A 16927-nucleotide genomic window follows, 5' to 3' on the forward strand; every position below is an offset into this window, starting at 1 on the left:
TTAGGGAAAAGAACCAAGGTTTATGATCTCATCGATGAAAATCTACTGTCACATAGAAAAAATTTATAATATATTTTATCCCTAATATTATTATTATTATTATTATTATTATTATTATTATTATTATTATATATAAATATACATATATATATATATATATATATATATATATATACATACATATATATATGTATATATATATATATATATATATATATATATATATATATATGAGTGTGTTCATTGCCAGCATCACCTTACTGGCACATGTGCAGGTGGCACGTGAAAAACAACATTCGAGCGTGGTCTTTGCCAGTGCCGCTGAACTGGCTCCCATGCAGGTAGCAAGTAAAAACACCTTTCGAATGTGGCCATTACCAGAACTGCTTGACTGGCCCTTGTGCCAGTGGCATGTTAAAAGCACCCACTACACTCTCAAAGTGGTTGGTGTTAGGAAGGGCATCCAGCTGTAGAAACTTTGCCAGATCAGATTGAGCCTGGTGCGGCCTCTGGCTCACCAGTCCTCAGTCTAATCGTCCAACCCATGCCAGCATGGAAAGTGGACGTTAAATGATGATGATGATAATGATGATGTATATGTGTGTATATGTGTGTGTGTGTGTATATATATATATATATATATATATATATATATATATATATATATATATATATATATATACATGGGCAAGCGAAAGCGAAATTGTGATGGCATCTGTGTCTAGCGACGCCTTTCTGGCACTTGTGCCCGCGGCATGTGTAAGGACTTTTGAGTGCGATTGTTGCCAGTGCCCCTGGACTGGCTCTTGTGCGGGTGGCACGTAAAAGCACCCACTACACTCTCTGAGTGGTTGGCGTTAGGAAGGGCATCCAGCTGTAGAAACTCTGCCAAATCAGATTGGAGCCTGGTGTAGCCATCTGGTTTCACCAGTCCTCAGTCAAATTGTACAACCTATGCTAGCATGGAAAGCGGACGTTAAACGGCGATGATGATGAAATATATATATATATATATATATATATATATATATATATATATAGGAAAGTGTATAATTGTGAAAAACCACAAGTATAAGAGAGGAAGGTTATAAAAAAACCTTACATGTCTAGAAATAGCAGTCAAAACCTCTGTTATTTATTTTTCACTCATATCCAATTCTTTGCCGTGGCTCGTTTAACTGGTCTCTTCTTATAAACGTTGTGCGTGATGTTTGAATTCAGAATTTGAATAGTGTAGATAGACGTTGACACATTATTCTTGCCAGTCAGCACACATGTTAAACTCCAAGGTAAGTTTTTTGTGTTAATTTCTATGTACAAGAATGTTCTCCTGATGAGAAAAATGGATCTATTTTTGATTCCTAACTTTGAAAATGCAATAGAGGGCTAACCTTTTATTTTTGTTTAAATCATAAATTTTTATGTTATGTTGCTCGCCAACAACTTTTATTGTTGAGGAGATATAATAAGAGTGTTTATAGTTGCCTTATAACGGTTTTGACTGCTATTTCTAGACATGTAAGGGTTTTTATAACCTTCTATGTTATAATTGTGATTTATTCACAATTCAACAATCTTCTTTTATGAAAAACGTTTTTGATTGCATATTCTGGCCACTTATATATCCATAAATAATTTTGAATTGTTTTCGATATATCCTTTGTAATGTGTTTTTACAGTCATTCCTCTTTTATATCTATCTATATATATATATACACATATATATCATTTAGGCATAGTGATACAAATAACCTGGAGCTAGAACTCAATACCCATATGTTTCAGAGCATGATAAATATATAAAATATTTGTGTATGAGTATAAAAGTATGTGTCTGGATGTATATATAGATAGATACATATATGTGCATGTGTGCGTATATATATACATACATACATACATGCATGATGATGATGGCCGTCCACTCGTGACCGAGGAAGACCATTGCCGACCTTAGATCGCACAATGTTCCTGAAGGTCGGCAATGGTCTTCCTCGGTCACATACATACATATATATATATCAACCCATGCTAGCATGGAAAGCGGACGTTAAACAATGATGATGATGATGATGATATATATTTATATATATATATGCACACATAAGCATATATGCAGACATACACATACATATATGCGTATGTATATGTATACAAAACAGAGAAAGTTCCATCTCAAGTGTTATAAACCCATAGGAATATTTCCCAGTTTCTGTGGCACATATATTCCCTGCTGGATGGGACACTGGTCCAGCACAGGAATACCCATTTTTGCTAGCTGAGTGGACTGTAGCAACATGAAATGAAGTGTTTTGGCTAAGAACACAATGCATTGTCTGGTCTAGGAATCAAAACCACAATCTTTTTTGCACCCTAACCACTAAGACATGCACCTCCACTATAAATATATATATATACATATATCTGTGTGTGTGTGTGATCCTCATCATAATTTTAGGGATTTTGATGGGTTTTTCCAGAATAGCATGTTTCCTCTTTGTGCGTTCCTATTTTCAGCAGCCTTCCTCTTCTACATATTTTTTCTCTTATGATTCCTTTACCCTCCTTTACCCAATTCTCTTCTTCCATACATAACATCTCTGTATTAGACTTTATGTCTAAGTCTTGCTATACCCAGTTTTTATGTCAGCTGATCTTTGCTCTTTCATCCATACACATTAACATTACACATTTCACAGGCCATTTCTTTCCAACTTTTGTGTAACATCTGCACTAATATCCATATTTCACTAGTCTACATTTTATTCAAAGAGAGAATGCCTTTGTTTCTAATAGAGGTAATGACTTCCTAAACTTTCTCCCTCATTTCTCCCTCTGGCTGTTATGCATTTGAAGCAGCTACCTCCATTGGTACATTGCTTATCTAGGCAAGCTAAACTATTGACTGCTTCTGTCAAACTTCCTGTGCAAGGAGTTCTTGCTGTAAATGATTCCTGTGCACCTGCTACATATAAGATCTTAGTTATGTCAGATTCCTATGATCCCACCATGTCTCTTGTACACCCATAGTTTACATTATGTACAATAAATGGAAATCCTAGCTAATTCTCTTTTGCATTTTGGGCATAGTTAGGAGAGTCATGCCTTCATTTCTACTATTTATTTTGAAACCTCTCATTTCTTTTTCTAGCTTTTGCTTCAGTATTTTGAGTTGCTTCTCTTAATTTTCAATAAATTCATATGTGACAACCAGATCATCAACATACAAGAGTTCTCAGGAACAGCCAGTCCTAAAATTATCTGTTATGGAGACAAACTAATGATGACTGAGAAATGAGTCTTGAAGGGTATTCATTTGCATACTAAGTTCCTTTGATGCTTAGCTTTTCTTCTAGCAGCTGGATATTGTTCCAGCTCACCTCTTTTCAAGCATGTCTCTTAGCTTTTATGACTCTGTTATTTGTATCATCCTACAACTATTTCTCCTTTTCTCCAACCACAGATTTGTTCACTTGCTCATCGTAAGTTACCTCCACAATTTCTGACTTTCTCTAGGTGTCACCTAGAATATCTCTAGAGCTTTGTCTTGCTAAAGGATCTTTTAATTTTCAATGCTTCCTTCAAATTGACTCGTATCTCTGAATCCATTTAGCTTTTACTCTGAAGTCACTACTCACCAGTGTATGTTGAATGGGACAAACTTCACTGGAGAAAGACGGTATTCATAACCATCTATCCATCCTGTTTTCTGGTGAGCTTGAAGTCTGTCTGACTTATGTGTTCACTTGATTAGGTGGTAAAGTGTTCGGCTAATTTTATGAAGCTGCTGTTGCAGAGAGCGAAGTCATTTGCATTAGTAAACTTTGAAAGAGTTTATTTCTCTTTATCATCATGAAGTATTCATAGTCTCCATGTCCACAGGAATAGTCACTGTGTTGGTTCACCATGTTTATTAAAACCACTTACATTAACAGATTACAAGGTAATCTGCAACAGGGTCTCACAGAAACGGCCCTTTTACTCATCTGTCACTCTTGATTGAGTGCAAATGCAGAGCTGTTTGATGCTACCTCACTGTACATGACAAGTCTAATCATTACTATTTTGTCACATTTTGTCACATAGTAGTGGGCAATTACTTTAATTGCCCCAATATTAAGAAGAATCTGTACCTGTGCACCTTGCCTATGAAGTATCTGGTTCAGGTAACTCACCACCTCTTGTACACAAAACTTACCCACTTTTATCTGCTCCATCTTCTTCACAGTTTCTCCAGACATATTTTTGTACCGGAGTTGGTATTTGCAACTGTGAAGTTTTGTACCTTCTTAAAAAAAATTGTGGTTTATAGTAGTGGGTAAATTGTTGCTTGATGTCTGTTTTCCACATGTGAAAAGAACAGAGTTTTTGTGATCACTTGAGCCTGACCAAAGAGTTTTCACACATTAGATGCTTCCACTTGGACATCTTACTACTACATACAACTGTAACATAATAACTGTTAAATATGAACATGCAATTATCTTGACTACCATGTCTCTGGAGTGATTTTACAACTGAGTGCTCTTCTTGTCAACAACCATACTGCTGAGAGGCTGTCTCTTAGAATTATAGTGACTCTTTTACACTGGATCAGATTTTATTTGGAGTTGTAGTTCTTTTACATGGATTGCTTTTATTGTGACTTGAAAGCTCATGTGTACAATTTTCAGAGTTTCTGCTCTGCTTGTATTGATTCACATTCATTGTGGTTCATGTTTCTCTATGTTGCTGCTTGAAAAGAAAAGATGGAAATTATTGAAAAATATTTGTTTTCAATGAATGAATTTCCTCGAAGTTGAAAGGTTTATAGAGGGATGTATAATAGACTCCTAGTTGTGGTAACTCAGTAAATGAGGACTTGGTGGAGATAGTGGAATTCTAGAAATGTAAAGGTACTGGAGGAACTCAAAGTGGTGAGCTGCAGTAATTGAATGAGCGAATTAGCACACACATATGTGCATATATGTTAGTATTAATAGACACAGGAGAGTATGACTTATTTTGGTTGTTCCAATACTCTGTTTCTCTGGAGTTTCACTAACTTTTACCTAGTTCTTCAAATAAGTAAACTGAATAATGTAAAAAGGAAAAATAGCTACTTGCCTTGAAAGAATACAGACAAAGCATACAATTGCTTGAATACTTGGTGAAAAGGAGGTTGCTTATATTGAGCTAATCAACTCTCTCTCTCTCTCTCTCTCTCTCTCTCTCTCTCTCTCTCTCTCTCTCTCTCTCTCTCTCTCTCTCTCTCTCTCCTCTCTCTCTCTCTCACACACACACACACACACACTTAGGTTTTTCTAAGTTGTTGCACACCTGAATACTGTATGTAATAAGCTCTGTTATTATTTCATACACGCAGAACAGATTAGATTGCTCGAAAGAAATTCTTAGCACCAGGCTACAGCAAGTAACCATAGATGCCAAGAACCTTCCTAAGTATCCTAGCTGTCCCTAATAATACTGTTTTCTGGAGCTGTACTAAACTAGGTTTTATGCCTATTTCCTCTATCCATCTGTTCAAATCAAATTGTTGTTGTTACTAACTGTATTATCTCTATTATCATTATTGCTAGGTTGTTACCCATCGCTATGCTGTCAGTAAAAATATTTGTTAATCTTGCATGAACCTTCATTAATTTGTTTAAATAGTGTTTAGATTGACTTTCTCAATGAACATAAATAACAGTTTGAATACTGTTGAACAAATTACATTTATTTCAAATAACGTTTTTCATATTTTACAGAGTGAACAATATTCGTTGAACAATATTTTGACTTTTACAATCTGGTTGGCTGTGCATGACAATAATATGGCCGTTATTACTGAAACTAGTTGTAATGTGCCAGTTGATAGTGGACTGTTATATAGTGAAAGTCTCACTAGTTATTATGATGACAACACTATATCTATCTTTTACACACACACACACACACACACTCTACTTCTCCCACCTCTCTCTCTCTCTCTCTCCCTCTCCCCTCTTTTTCACTGTATTTTTCTCTCAACAACGACACTGTCGTTATAGTGAAAGTCGTTTTTAAAGTCCGTGTTGCATTGTTTATATGTTGAAAGACAAACAAAACACACACAAACAAACAAAAGCATAAGTATATATATATATATATATATATATATATATATATATATATATATATATATATATATACGTGTGTGTGTGTGTGTGTGTGTATTTATATATATATATATATATATATATATATATATATATATATGTGTGTGTATGTATATATACGTGTAACAGAAATGGCATAGTCTCATATGGTATAGCCAGTTAATAGCATATTAGTGAAAAACATATTTTGAAGTTTGTGTTGCATTATGTTGACAGACATGCATTTAAAATTTTCATGTTTTTAATCAAAACTTGTGAGTTACTATGGTAACAACACTTCTTATCTATCTTTCACACACACATTCTGAATTTCTCTCTCAACAACAACTTTTACTCATCCCTTTCTTCTTACTTCCGATATATAAGTTGTGATGGACAGACAAACAGTGGTCAGGCTGTCTTTTATTATATTATCATTGGTTGGCAGAATTGTTAGCATGCTGGCCAAAATGCTTAGCAACACTTTATCTTTACATTCTGAGTTCAAATTCCATCAAGGAAATAATCAGTTAAGCACTAGGATTGATGTAATTAATTAGCCCCCTCCCTAAATTTCAATCCTTATGTCTATAGTAGAAAAGATTATTATTATTATTATTATTATTATTATTATTATTATTATTAATGTTGTTGTTGTTGAGTTAGAGATCAGTGCATGCCATCAATGTGACACTTGGGTAAAATATACGAAACCCAATATACCCATCATGACTACTCGTTTGATAAGTGTACACCAGGCACATGCATCACCATTATATGTGCGCAGCATAGTGAATCTCATATCAATATAAACAGCGCATGGCCTTGCAGGTGGGGCCCTGTTAGAATTATCTCTAGGTCGAGTAGCCCATCCTGCTCAAAAGGTCCTTGAATAAGGGTTGTCAACCACCAGGGGACATGCTCAACTGGTTATGGTCAAACAACTGACAAGCAAATCTGTGGTATTGAGCAGAATATTTGCTGTAGCCCATCTTTTATACCAAGACAAAATATGTACATGATAGCACTTCCAATCAATTAAGATCAGAAACCATGAGAGCCAGTGCCTAGTACTGCATCAGGGCATTTATTACATTTATTATTATTATTATTATTATTATAAAGACAGAATCATTATTAACACACTGGACAAAATGCTTAACAGGCAACACTTTGTCTGTCTTTACATTCTTAGTTTGTATTTATTTGTTTTCGTTTCACAGTGGGTTTTTTCTTTCACCTTACTCAGTATATTCTTTTGGTAATTTCATGCTTGCAAACAAGTTCAAGCATCCAGTCATCAGTTTTCTTTAGATAAGTAGCTAACCCTATAGTTGCTATATTTAGAGACAGTTGCAGCTACATCAGTCCATGTCTGTCACCCTTTTGCAGGATATATATAGTGTGTCTACATCTGCTTTTGGTGAAACATGCAATGCATTGCAAGAAACATTTATATTTTTGACAATTTTACTTATCTCATTGCTGACCATTTTATGATATTAAAGCTGTAGGTCTCAGCAGATATCACTTGATGGTATCAGTCCTGTTCCTTGCTTTAAGTTTGCATGATTTCCATATTTTCCCATATGTTTGTGGATGGTGGATGCCATCTCCTTCACACGCATCTAAATATTTGCAGTTTACCTTAGGGTCTCTTATTATTATTGTTGTTGTTATTCTTGCTGTTGTAAAAGCCTTGATTTATCAGATCTTGTGAGGTAGATTTTGTGCATAAGTTATTACCATTGAAATGACTTATTAACACATGCACTCTGGAATTATACATCTTAGAATTTCAATGCTACCTTTGCCAAAATCTTGTACTCAGATCTCTGAACATTGTAACTTGATTTTTACATTGTGCTTTTCACTTTACATTTTATATTCAATACGCATGTTTGGTGTCTGACGTTTTTAATAAAACGAATTTTGTATCTGTCCTTCAATATAACCATATTATTGTATTGGAGCATATTGTATCATTTTGTTTTATTTGACAATTATAGTATATTGCACTGTTTTGAATAACTGGGTGGTACTTTTCAAGTGCTGTACAATTTGATGACAATAATATCATGTCTAGCAAATAATTAACCAATATCAAAGTTAGCATGAACTACTGTGAGACAATGAAAAATTTTGTGTATTTTGGTGAGCTAAAGTGAAAAGTAAACATGAATTACTTTGCACTCCAATCAGTGTAGTGAGTTTGAAGCATTGCATTTACTTTCAGTGTTTTCCTATTTGACTCACAAATTTGATTTTTGGTACAGCTGTGTTTGTGTGTGTACGTGCACATGCACATGTGTGTCTGCATGATGGTTAATCAGCTAATTTAAGCATGATGACTTGTTTTCAAACACTGACAAAAGATGACTGAGATAAAAAAATCCATCAGTTAAATTTGGTTTGCAGAAGTGAAGAAAGCCACTGATTAATCAAGGGAAGCATAAAATTAATTTCATAATATATATTATAAACAGAATGGGAAATAAATCCATTACTCACAGACACAGACACACTTAGATATGGTTAAATTTATTGTTATCTTTTATCCTTGATTTGTTTCAGTCATTAGATAGTTGTCAGACTTTGGACGGACTGAAGGACTTTAGTCGAACAAACTGATCCCAGTACTTCTTTTTAAAATCTTGGTATTTATTCAGCCAGTCTTTTTTACCAAACCACTACGGAATGAGCATGCAAGCACAACAGTACCAGTTGTCAAGTGATGGTGGAGGACAAACATAGGCATAAAAACACACACACACACACACATGCATACACATATACACACACACACATGCATACACATATACACACACACATGCATGCACACACACACACACATATGCACAATGGGCTTCTTTCAGTTTCTGTCTACCAAATCCGTTCACAAGGCTTTTGCCAGCCCAGGGTTATAGTTGAAGACACTTATCCAATGTGACACACACTGGGACTGAACCTGAAATCATGTAGTTGGGAAGCAAACTTCTTACTACACACTTATACCTGTGTTCATGTTAATGAAATAAACAAACATAATTTATCAATTCTTATAAGGTCACATGATAGGGATGGCTTAAACTTGCTTTGCCTTTTTAATTTATGAGTGTGTGCATGTGTATTGTGTGTATGTGTGTGTGTGCGCATGCGCGTATGTGCATGTGTGTGTATGTGTGTGTGTGTGTGTTATTACCCATTCCTTATCAAATCTGACATAAAAATGAATAAGGTTTTGCAAAGTAATTATGAGCTATGTTAATTTGATATTAAACACTATGGCTTGTATTATCTGAAATTTACTTTAATTCCTAGTATTCACTTATTATTATTTTTTTTTCGTCTCTATTTAGTGTTACAACTAACCATACAATTAAAATATATGAATTATTTCATATATTTTAGTTGTAAGAAATACCTAAAGATCAGACATCAGGGAAGGTACCCAAGCATGGAATATAGTACCATATAGTGTTGCACAATGGGTGCTAGCATAAAAAAGTGGATGCAATGGTGATGATGATATGGTTGTCATCGTTGTCAGTTGTAGTGGTGGCAGTAGTGATGGTGATGGTGGTGGCAGCGGCAGCGGTGGTGGCAGCAGCATAAAATCTTTTGATTTACATTGTGTCATAGAAGTTTTTGAGATAATATATGCAAAAAAACTCGTTTATAGTTTGGTAGATGATACATTAATAATCTCTAAAATTTTTTGTGGTCTTTCTACATTCTGAAATCATATCTCATCCTGGTTATCTTTGTCTTTTTTCCTTCTTTAGTTAATAAAATGAGTGTGGCCAAATGCTAGGGTGAATATAACAGTCTATATCTTTGAAAACAAAGCCTAGACATGGCCAGAAAGCTGCTAAACCATTTACCAAACCAAATATGAACCATAGAAAATAGAAGGAATTTAAGATTAAGACTTTTGATATGACTGCATTTTTTTTTTTTTTCTGAGTTATTAATATATATTGTTCATTTTGATCCCTTAATTACATTTTAAAATGATGTGATTCTGAAAAGAATACTGGTTATTTGAATGTGAGAAGTTGAAATTATTACATTTATACCTTATCATTTTATACACTTGTTGACTTAATTTTTGCAACATTTTTTTAAAGTCTTTTTTTTTTTTTAAATACATACAAATAAGAAAGAAAAGAAAAAGATCCTATTTTAATCTCTTGAAATTAACATTGCTAGTATAGCTTTGTGTTATTTTTTTTTCTTTCAAAGTTATATACTGACATGCACAAGAAATTATGAATGATTGTTTTAGAAAAGCTGAGTTAATTCCCCTGACATTGGTAGACTAAAAGGATTACGAATTGTTATATTTCAGGACTGGTGTGGTGTCTATGTAATATTTCAGGAATAAGAATATTAACAAATAGCTTGATGCTTGCAGTATATTTTTCATACAATCTCACATCATTCAAATAATACATGTGATTATCAATAAAATTTTGTGAAATGTCTGTTCAGTTGTGTTCATGGTGATAATATTTAAGATGGAATGGTAAGCATGAAAATTTATGTCTGATAGCTAAATGCAAAACAAAGCAATAGAATCTATTGCTTTATGGTTATAGTAACACATGTTAGAACACACAGACAAAATGTTAAGTGAATGGGTATTTTTTAATGAAATAAATAGCAGTTGCATACTTTCTTAATATGCAAGTATTGACAATATATATATATATATATATCTTCTATCTTTTACTTGTTTCAGTCATTGCACTGTGGTCCTGCTTGGGCACCACCTCAAAGGTTTTCATCAAACAAATCAATCTGAAGCCACATCCTATATAAATATATTTTAAGATTTCAAATAGGCAGAGTAATACTAATAACCTAGTGTTACAATTCAGTACGCATATACTTCAGAGTAAAGCATTAAGCAGGTATAGAGTATGATATGAAATTAAACAAATGAAAAAGGAACAGGAATTACATAAACACCTCCATCAGCTTACAATTGTTTCTGCTATAGGATGCAGTAAACTCAGAGATGGGTGCTTGTGCATCATCTTATATGTCTATGCGTGAGTGCGTATGTATATATAACTGTACTTATGTATATACATGTGTACATTGTTGTATATGTCTGATAAAACTATATGTGTATATATTACTATCATCGTTATATGTCACTATCCATGAGCATATAGATATACAATTAAAGCGTTTTTGTAAGTTCTATACCTGCATGTGTAAGCTCGTGTTTCCTTCAGTTATTTATGTATGTGTGTGTGTATGTGAATTGTTTACATATTTGTGTGAGTTTTTGTCCATATATATGTATATATTTCTATATGTAGGTATATATATGTGTGTATGTTTTTGTAATTGTTTGTGTGTGTGTGTGTGTCTATATTTGTGTATGCATATATATATATATATATATATATATATATATATATTATATATATGTCTCTATACGTCTATCTGTATCTATGTATATGTGTGTTTGTATATATGTATATATATATGTGTGTGGGGGCTATATATCTGTGTAGGCATGTATATAACTGTATGTTTTATACATACATACTTTCTGTGTATGTGTATACATGTGTTGTGATCCATATATATAACTATATGCTTGCTATTGCACGAGCCTATTTGTTGTCAATCAAGCTAGAGACAAAAAGGCCAGATTTACAACATCATCACGCCATTTCATTCTCTTTTTAAAGCTTATCACAATAACTTAGATTCTCTCACTTTCTGTCTCCTTCGTATTTTTACTTTCTTCCTATGCCTAGGTTCTGCTGGTTAGTCATGTGCACATATTTGAATACGTATTAACATACATATTCAGATATATGTCCAACACATGCCAGCATGGAAAATGGATGTTAAAGAATGATTATGATGATATTCTCTGTATTTTCTATGAATGCTTATGAATAGTAATTTATATATGGATTCATTATTCACCCATGTGTGTGTGTGTATACATATACGCTCACATATATATACACATACATACACACACACATATATACCCACACACATACACATATATATACACACACACAAACACAAATACATGAAACGCACATTACTCCACACAATGCATGCACTAGGTTACTTGAACACATACACAAACACACACACACACATGCTCCCGTACACGCTGTTATTATGTCCCTTTCACTCAGCCTCTTTCTTCTGGCCATTTCATCATGTCGAACTATTAGTCCCTACACAAATATTACCTCACTCTGTTTTTTCATTCTCTCTCTGTGTTTTTTTCCCCTCTCAGTCATTTCTGTTGAAGAGCATAGGCTCGAAACATCAAATACTTTTCCATTTTTCCCGAGCATTAAATTAATAAACCCGCTTGTTATTCTTTCACCTGTCTTCATCTTTTGTTTTCTGCAAATTTGAATTATATATATATATATATATATATATGTATGTGTGTGTGTATATAGATGTTTATATATATATATATATATATATATATATAAACAAATAGTAAATAAGTATATGCATATATACGTACAGGTATGTGCATACCGACATCCACCTGTATGTATAGGTGCATATCTGGGTACAGGACATTGCAAACAAAACAGAGACGAGAAAACACACAAGCCACATAGAGAACATTCTACTTCATCAGCTACCTCTGTTTTAACACCGGCGTTTCGAAGAGCTAGGCAGGACGCATCTTTAAAACAGCTCTTCCCATGGACCGCAAATTAAATTTGTATACACAAATTAAATCTTGCCATGGAGGAATGTCATGGCGGACAAAAAACAAGACAGGAAAACAAACAGAAAAGGCTTTACGGCCAGACGAGAAAAATTGTTTGTGTATGAACGCTGTGAGGCACGAACTTGAAAGTAGGGACGAAGTGGTTCGCGTGTTTGCTCGGCGACAGCCAAAGAAGAAAAGGATTATTGACCGGAAGCATGTGACCATGCCGGTGTAAGGGGAAGAGAGAGAGTGGCAGAGGGATAAACAAAGGGAGGAAGTAGAAGAATAGGTGAGCAACGAGAGGAAAAGAGAAAGAGAGGAAGTACGAGGGGGAAAAAAGAGATACGTAGTAGTAACAGAGGAAGAACGAGAGGGGGAAATATGATAGAGGAAGAGAAAGAGAAGGAGATAGAGTAGCATCGGAAAATATGAAGTTACGAAAAACTACTTACAATTGGAGACGCTGCATTCAATCATGTAAAAACAAATAGTAAATAAGTATATGCATATATACGTACAGGTATGTACATACCGACATCCACCTGTATGTATAGGTGCATATCTGGGTACAGGACATTGCAAACAAAACAGAGACGAGAAAACACACAAGCCACATAGAGAACATTCTACTTCAACTCGAATAAACATGCAAATGAAGTTGATTATATAATTCTTGTTCCCTTCACTTATATATGTATATATTTACTTATCTATTTATTATTAACTTTTACAAGGAAAGAGTTGATAGTGTCTTTGAAGTTTTAGCTTACTCATCTTCATCAGCTCAAGTTTCGAAGTCACTGTTAGCCTCTTCCTTATAAAAGTTAATTGATATGTACTCTGCCAAAAAGTATCGATTAATCCTTCAGTTTAACCTTAAATTGTTTTTATATTTAACCGTAATAAAAACAAACATAAGCATATATATATGGGAGAATTTATGAAAAAAACAACAGACGAGGACAGGTGGTGTAAACAACAAAAGGATGTATTAGTTTAACGCTCGGGAATAGAGAAAGTCTTTAACGTTTTGAGCTACACTCTTCAACAGAATGAATACGGAGAAAACAAGGAGAAAAACACGGAGAAAAAAAATTGAATGTTTTGGTCACCGATCTATCATGGCGACTGTATGTATATATATATATATATATATATATATATATATATATATATATATATATATATATACATATTTCTTCTGGCACTCCATCAGTTATGACAAAAAAGTTTCCAGTTGTTCAACAAAGCAGCCTGCTCTTGAAATTAATGTGTAAGTGGGTAAGTGGCTGAGTACTCCACAAATACAAGTACCCTGAAAGTAGTTCTCAGGGAGATTCAGCATCACACAGAATATGACAAGGCTGGCCCTTTGAAAGAGAGTTACTACTTTCATTTTGCCAGCTGAATTGACTGAAGCAATGTGAAATAAAGTGTCTTGTTCAAGGACACAATGCACCACCAGATATCAAATTCACAACCTTACAGCCATGAGCCAAATACCCTAACCACTAAATCACATGTGTGTGTATAAATAAATAAATGTATATACACATACACCTGATTACTGACCCTAGATGGTGATGCAGTGTCCATAGCCATTTTATGTATTTCTTTATTTCTTCAAGGGGTGGTTCAAGATAAATGGTTTTGTGAAGTTTATGCTTAAATTAAACTTTTGCATATGTGAAAGTACAATGTAAATATAGAAGATGAAGAAACTCAGAACAACGAACGTGATCCAATGTACAGCTAGCACATGTAACAAATGACTGAGTCATGTAATGATAACTCTTATTACCAATGAACATATGAGAAAGCAATAAAGTAAAATGCTGTTATATTTTCTCTGATTTATACAATTACAATATAAAATCTATAGTAAATTATAAACTACATATCATAACAGATAGCACACTGAATTGGAAAGAAAATTGTTCTAATATCTCAAAGGTTTTCTGCTTATACTCAGCAGTAAATGAATGTGAAAGCCTTCTTTTGTGTCCATCATGTTGTATACCTATAATTTAGCCATTAGCATTAATATTCTGTGATATTGTATCGCCAGTCTCATCAATTTTCTCTCAAACAATCCTTATTTAGAATATATTGTTCACACTTCCATTATTCACAATTTATTGCCTACTTGTAAGTGTATGGTTATGTCATTATTATTGTTTTGGCAGCCTTTCTTCTTGACTTCAGTGGTTTGAACAGCATAACCATATTTCAGCCATTATTGATAGAGCTCTAGACCTAATATATCAAATTATTCTTAGGAGTCCAGTTTCTGAGGAAGCTTTAATTCTATAAAATTAAATGCTGCTTGATCAAATATTCAGAATTAAAATTCTTAGTCTAACCTTAGCATTTAGATTTCTAACAGATCTTTGAAAATAATTTTAAAAATTCTTAAAAAGCTGTCATTCATTTCTACATATGAAGAGAAGAAGAATATTTTAAAATAATTTTAATCATCTTGTAAAAGCTGATGTTGTCAAATCTCCATTCTGCATAACTCAGAATCCTTCCCACCCCAAACAAATGATAGATGCAAATCCACTGACATTGAAATTTTACTTATAGCACTGTTCTTGTTATATAATAGTCTTTGAATCAGTTTTACCTTACCATAAAGAATTCCACATTTCTATCATAGTAGAGCAATTAACAATAAGGAATGCTTCCAGTAGTTGCAAAAACAGTGTGCAAATGTTAAAGTCATGAATGTTATACCGTTAAGAATGCATCTAAAAAAATGTATTGAGGCCAATGTTATTCAGAAATGAATTGCTACAATAAAACAGATACATAAACTATAATTATTTGTATATTAAGTTATTTCAATTGATCAAATTAAAATGCAACAATTTTACATTACATATACCTCTTTGTAAAATTAATTCCAATAGAATATATCTGGAGCTAAAGTAGTGTTCCCTCAAGTAGCCTACTATATTCCATAAATTCCCCTAACTTTAACTTTTACATCTCTATCTCACCTTCTATTAAGAGACTTTTGAAATAGCTGTTAAAAGTATATCAACTGATTAACTATGTTTTTGCACATAGTAATTAACTATATAAAGTTTATGGATAAAATTATCAAATTGAAATTTTATTTCTCTTGCAGGAAATGAATTTGTTTATATGCATTTATATCTGTATTGAACTTTGGATAGTAGAATATATATTTGTTAATAATTTAATTAAAAATACAAAATTTAATTCAATTTCAGGTAAACAGGGAAAACTAAGCAAGCTACCATCTGAACACAAAGACAGAAGGAAAATCAGGGATCATGTGGTAAGTTAAATGCTATTTCATATATCATCTTACATCAGTTTCAGAAAGAAAAGGACAAATTAATAAAGAATTATGATAGTAAAAACAGTTAGGAAATTATTTGTTTAAATTTAAGTAAGCAGATTACTTCATTAAACTAAGGACAAAATGAAAACTAATCCATCTAGCTAGCAAAGTAAATGGAATATTACAGTACTGGTACATACATTTGTAGTTTACTCTCGTGTTTCATAAAGTTTGTAGTATGATTCAATTTCAAATGGTTTTTGATTAATATTTAAGAAATAAACTTCTATGACATACTTTTCTAAAGTCCAAGTAAGTAAGTTAGAACATAATTGCATATGCTTACTGGATAATATCTTTTACAATATTTTCAAACAATTATTATTATTATTATTATTATTATTTATTGTTTATTGTCTTTGCACAGCTTCTAACACTGGAGATGTACTATTATTATTATTATTATTATTATCATTATTATTATTATTATTATTATTATTATTATATTTTAAGAGGATTACAAAAGAATTATTTACAAGAAGTAAAAGAAGTTGGATCACATTTTACTTTCCTGTTTATTTAATACATCTGAATTTTAAGCATTTTCTGTCTGAATAAAAAAAAATTAAAGTTCAAAGGAATATTTTATTCTAAATGTATATATGATTTTCAAGATATAAAATATATACAATAAATTTATATATTTTAACCATTTCATTTCAACTTCCTTATTTATGAATAATAATCATAATGATAATTTGCTACTGATGA

The 16927-nt window shown here is 32.9% G+C and overlaps 1 protein-coding gene across 4 annotated transcripts in view; it reads left to right on the plus strand.

Moving 5' to 3' along the window:
- Window positions 1-16927, plus strand: part of LOC106874729 (uncharacterized) — a 1612306-nt gene that overhangs the window by 696717 nt on the left and 898662 nt on the right. For all 4 annotated transcript variants that reach the window (XM_089349018.1, XM_089349017.1, XM_089349026.1 and 1 more), the window contains one exon: window positions 16083-16150. In XM_089349018.1, the coding sequence (XP_089205144.1) occupies window positions 16083-16150 (68 nt within the window). The remainder of the gene's footprint in view (window positions 1-16082; window positions 16151-16927) is intronic.

This window comes from Octopus bimaculoides, chromosome 3 (assembly GCF_046866305.1).
Source record: "Octopus bimaculoides isolate indiv1 chromosome 3, ASM4686630v1, whole genome shotgun sequence".
Taxonomy (NCBI): domain Eukaryota; kingdom Metazoa; phylum Mollusca; class Cephalopoda; order Octopoda; family Octopodidae; genus Octopus; species Octopus bimaculoides.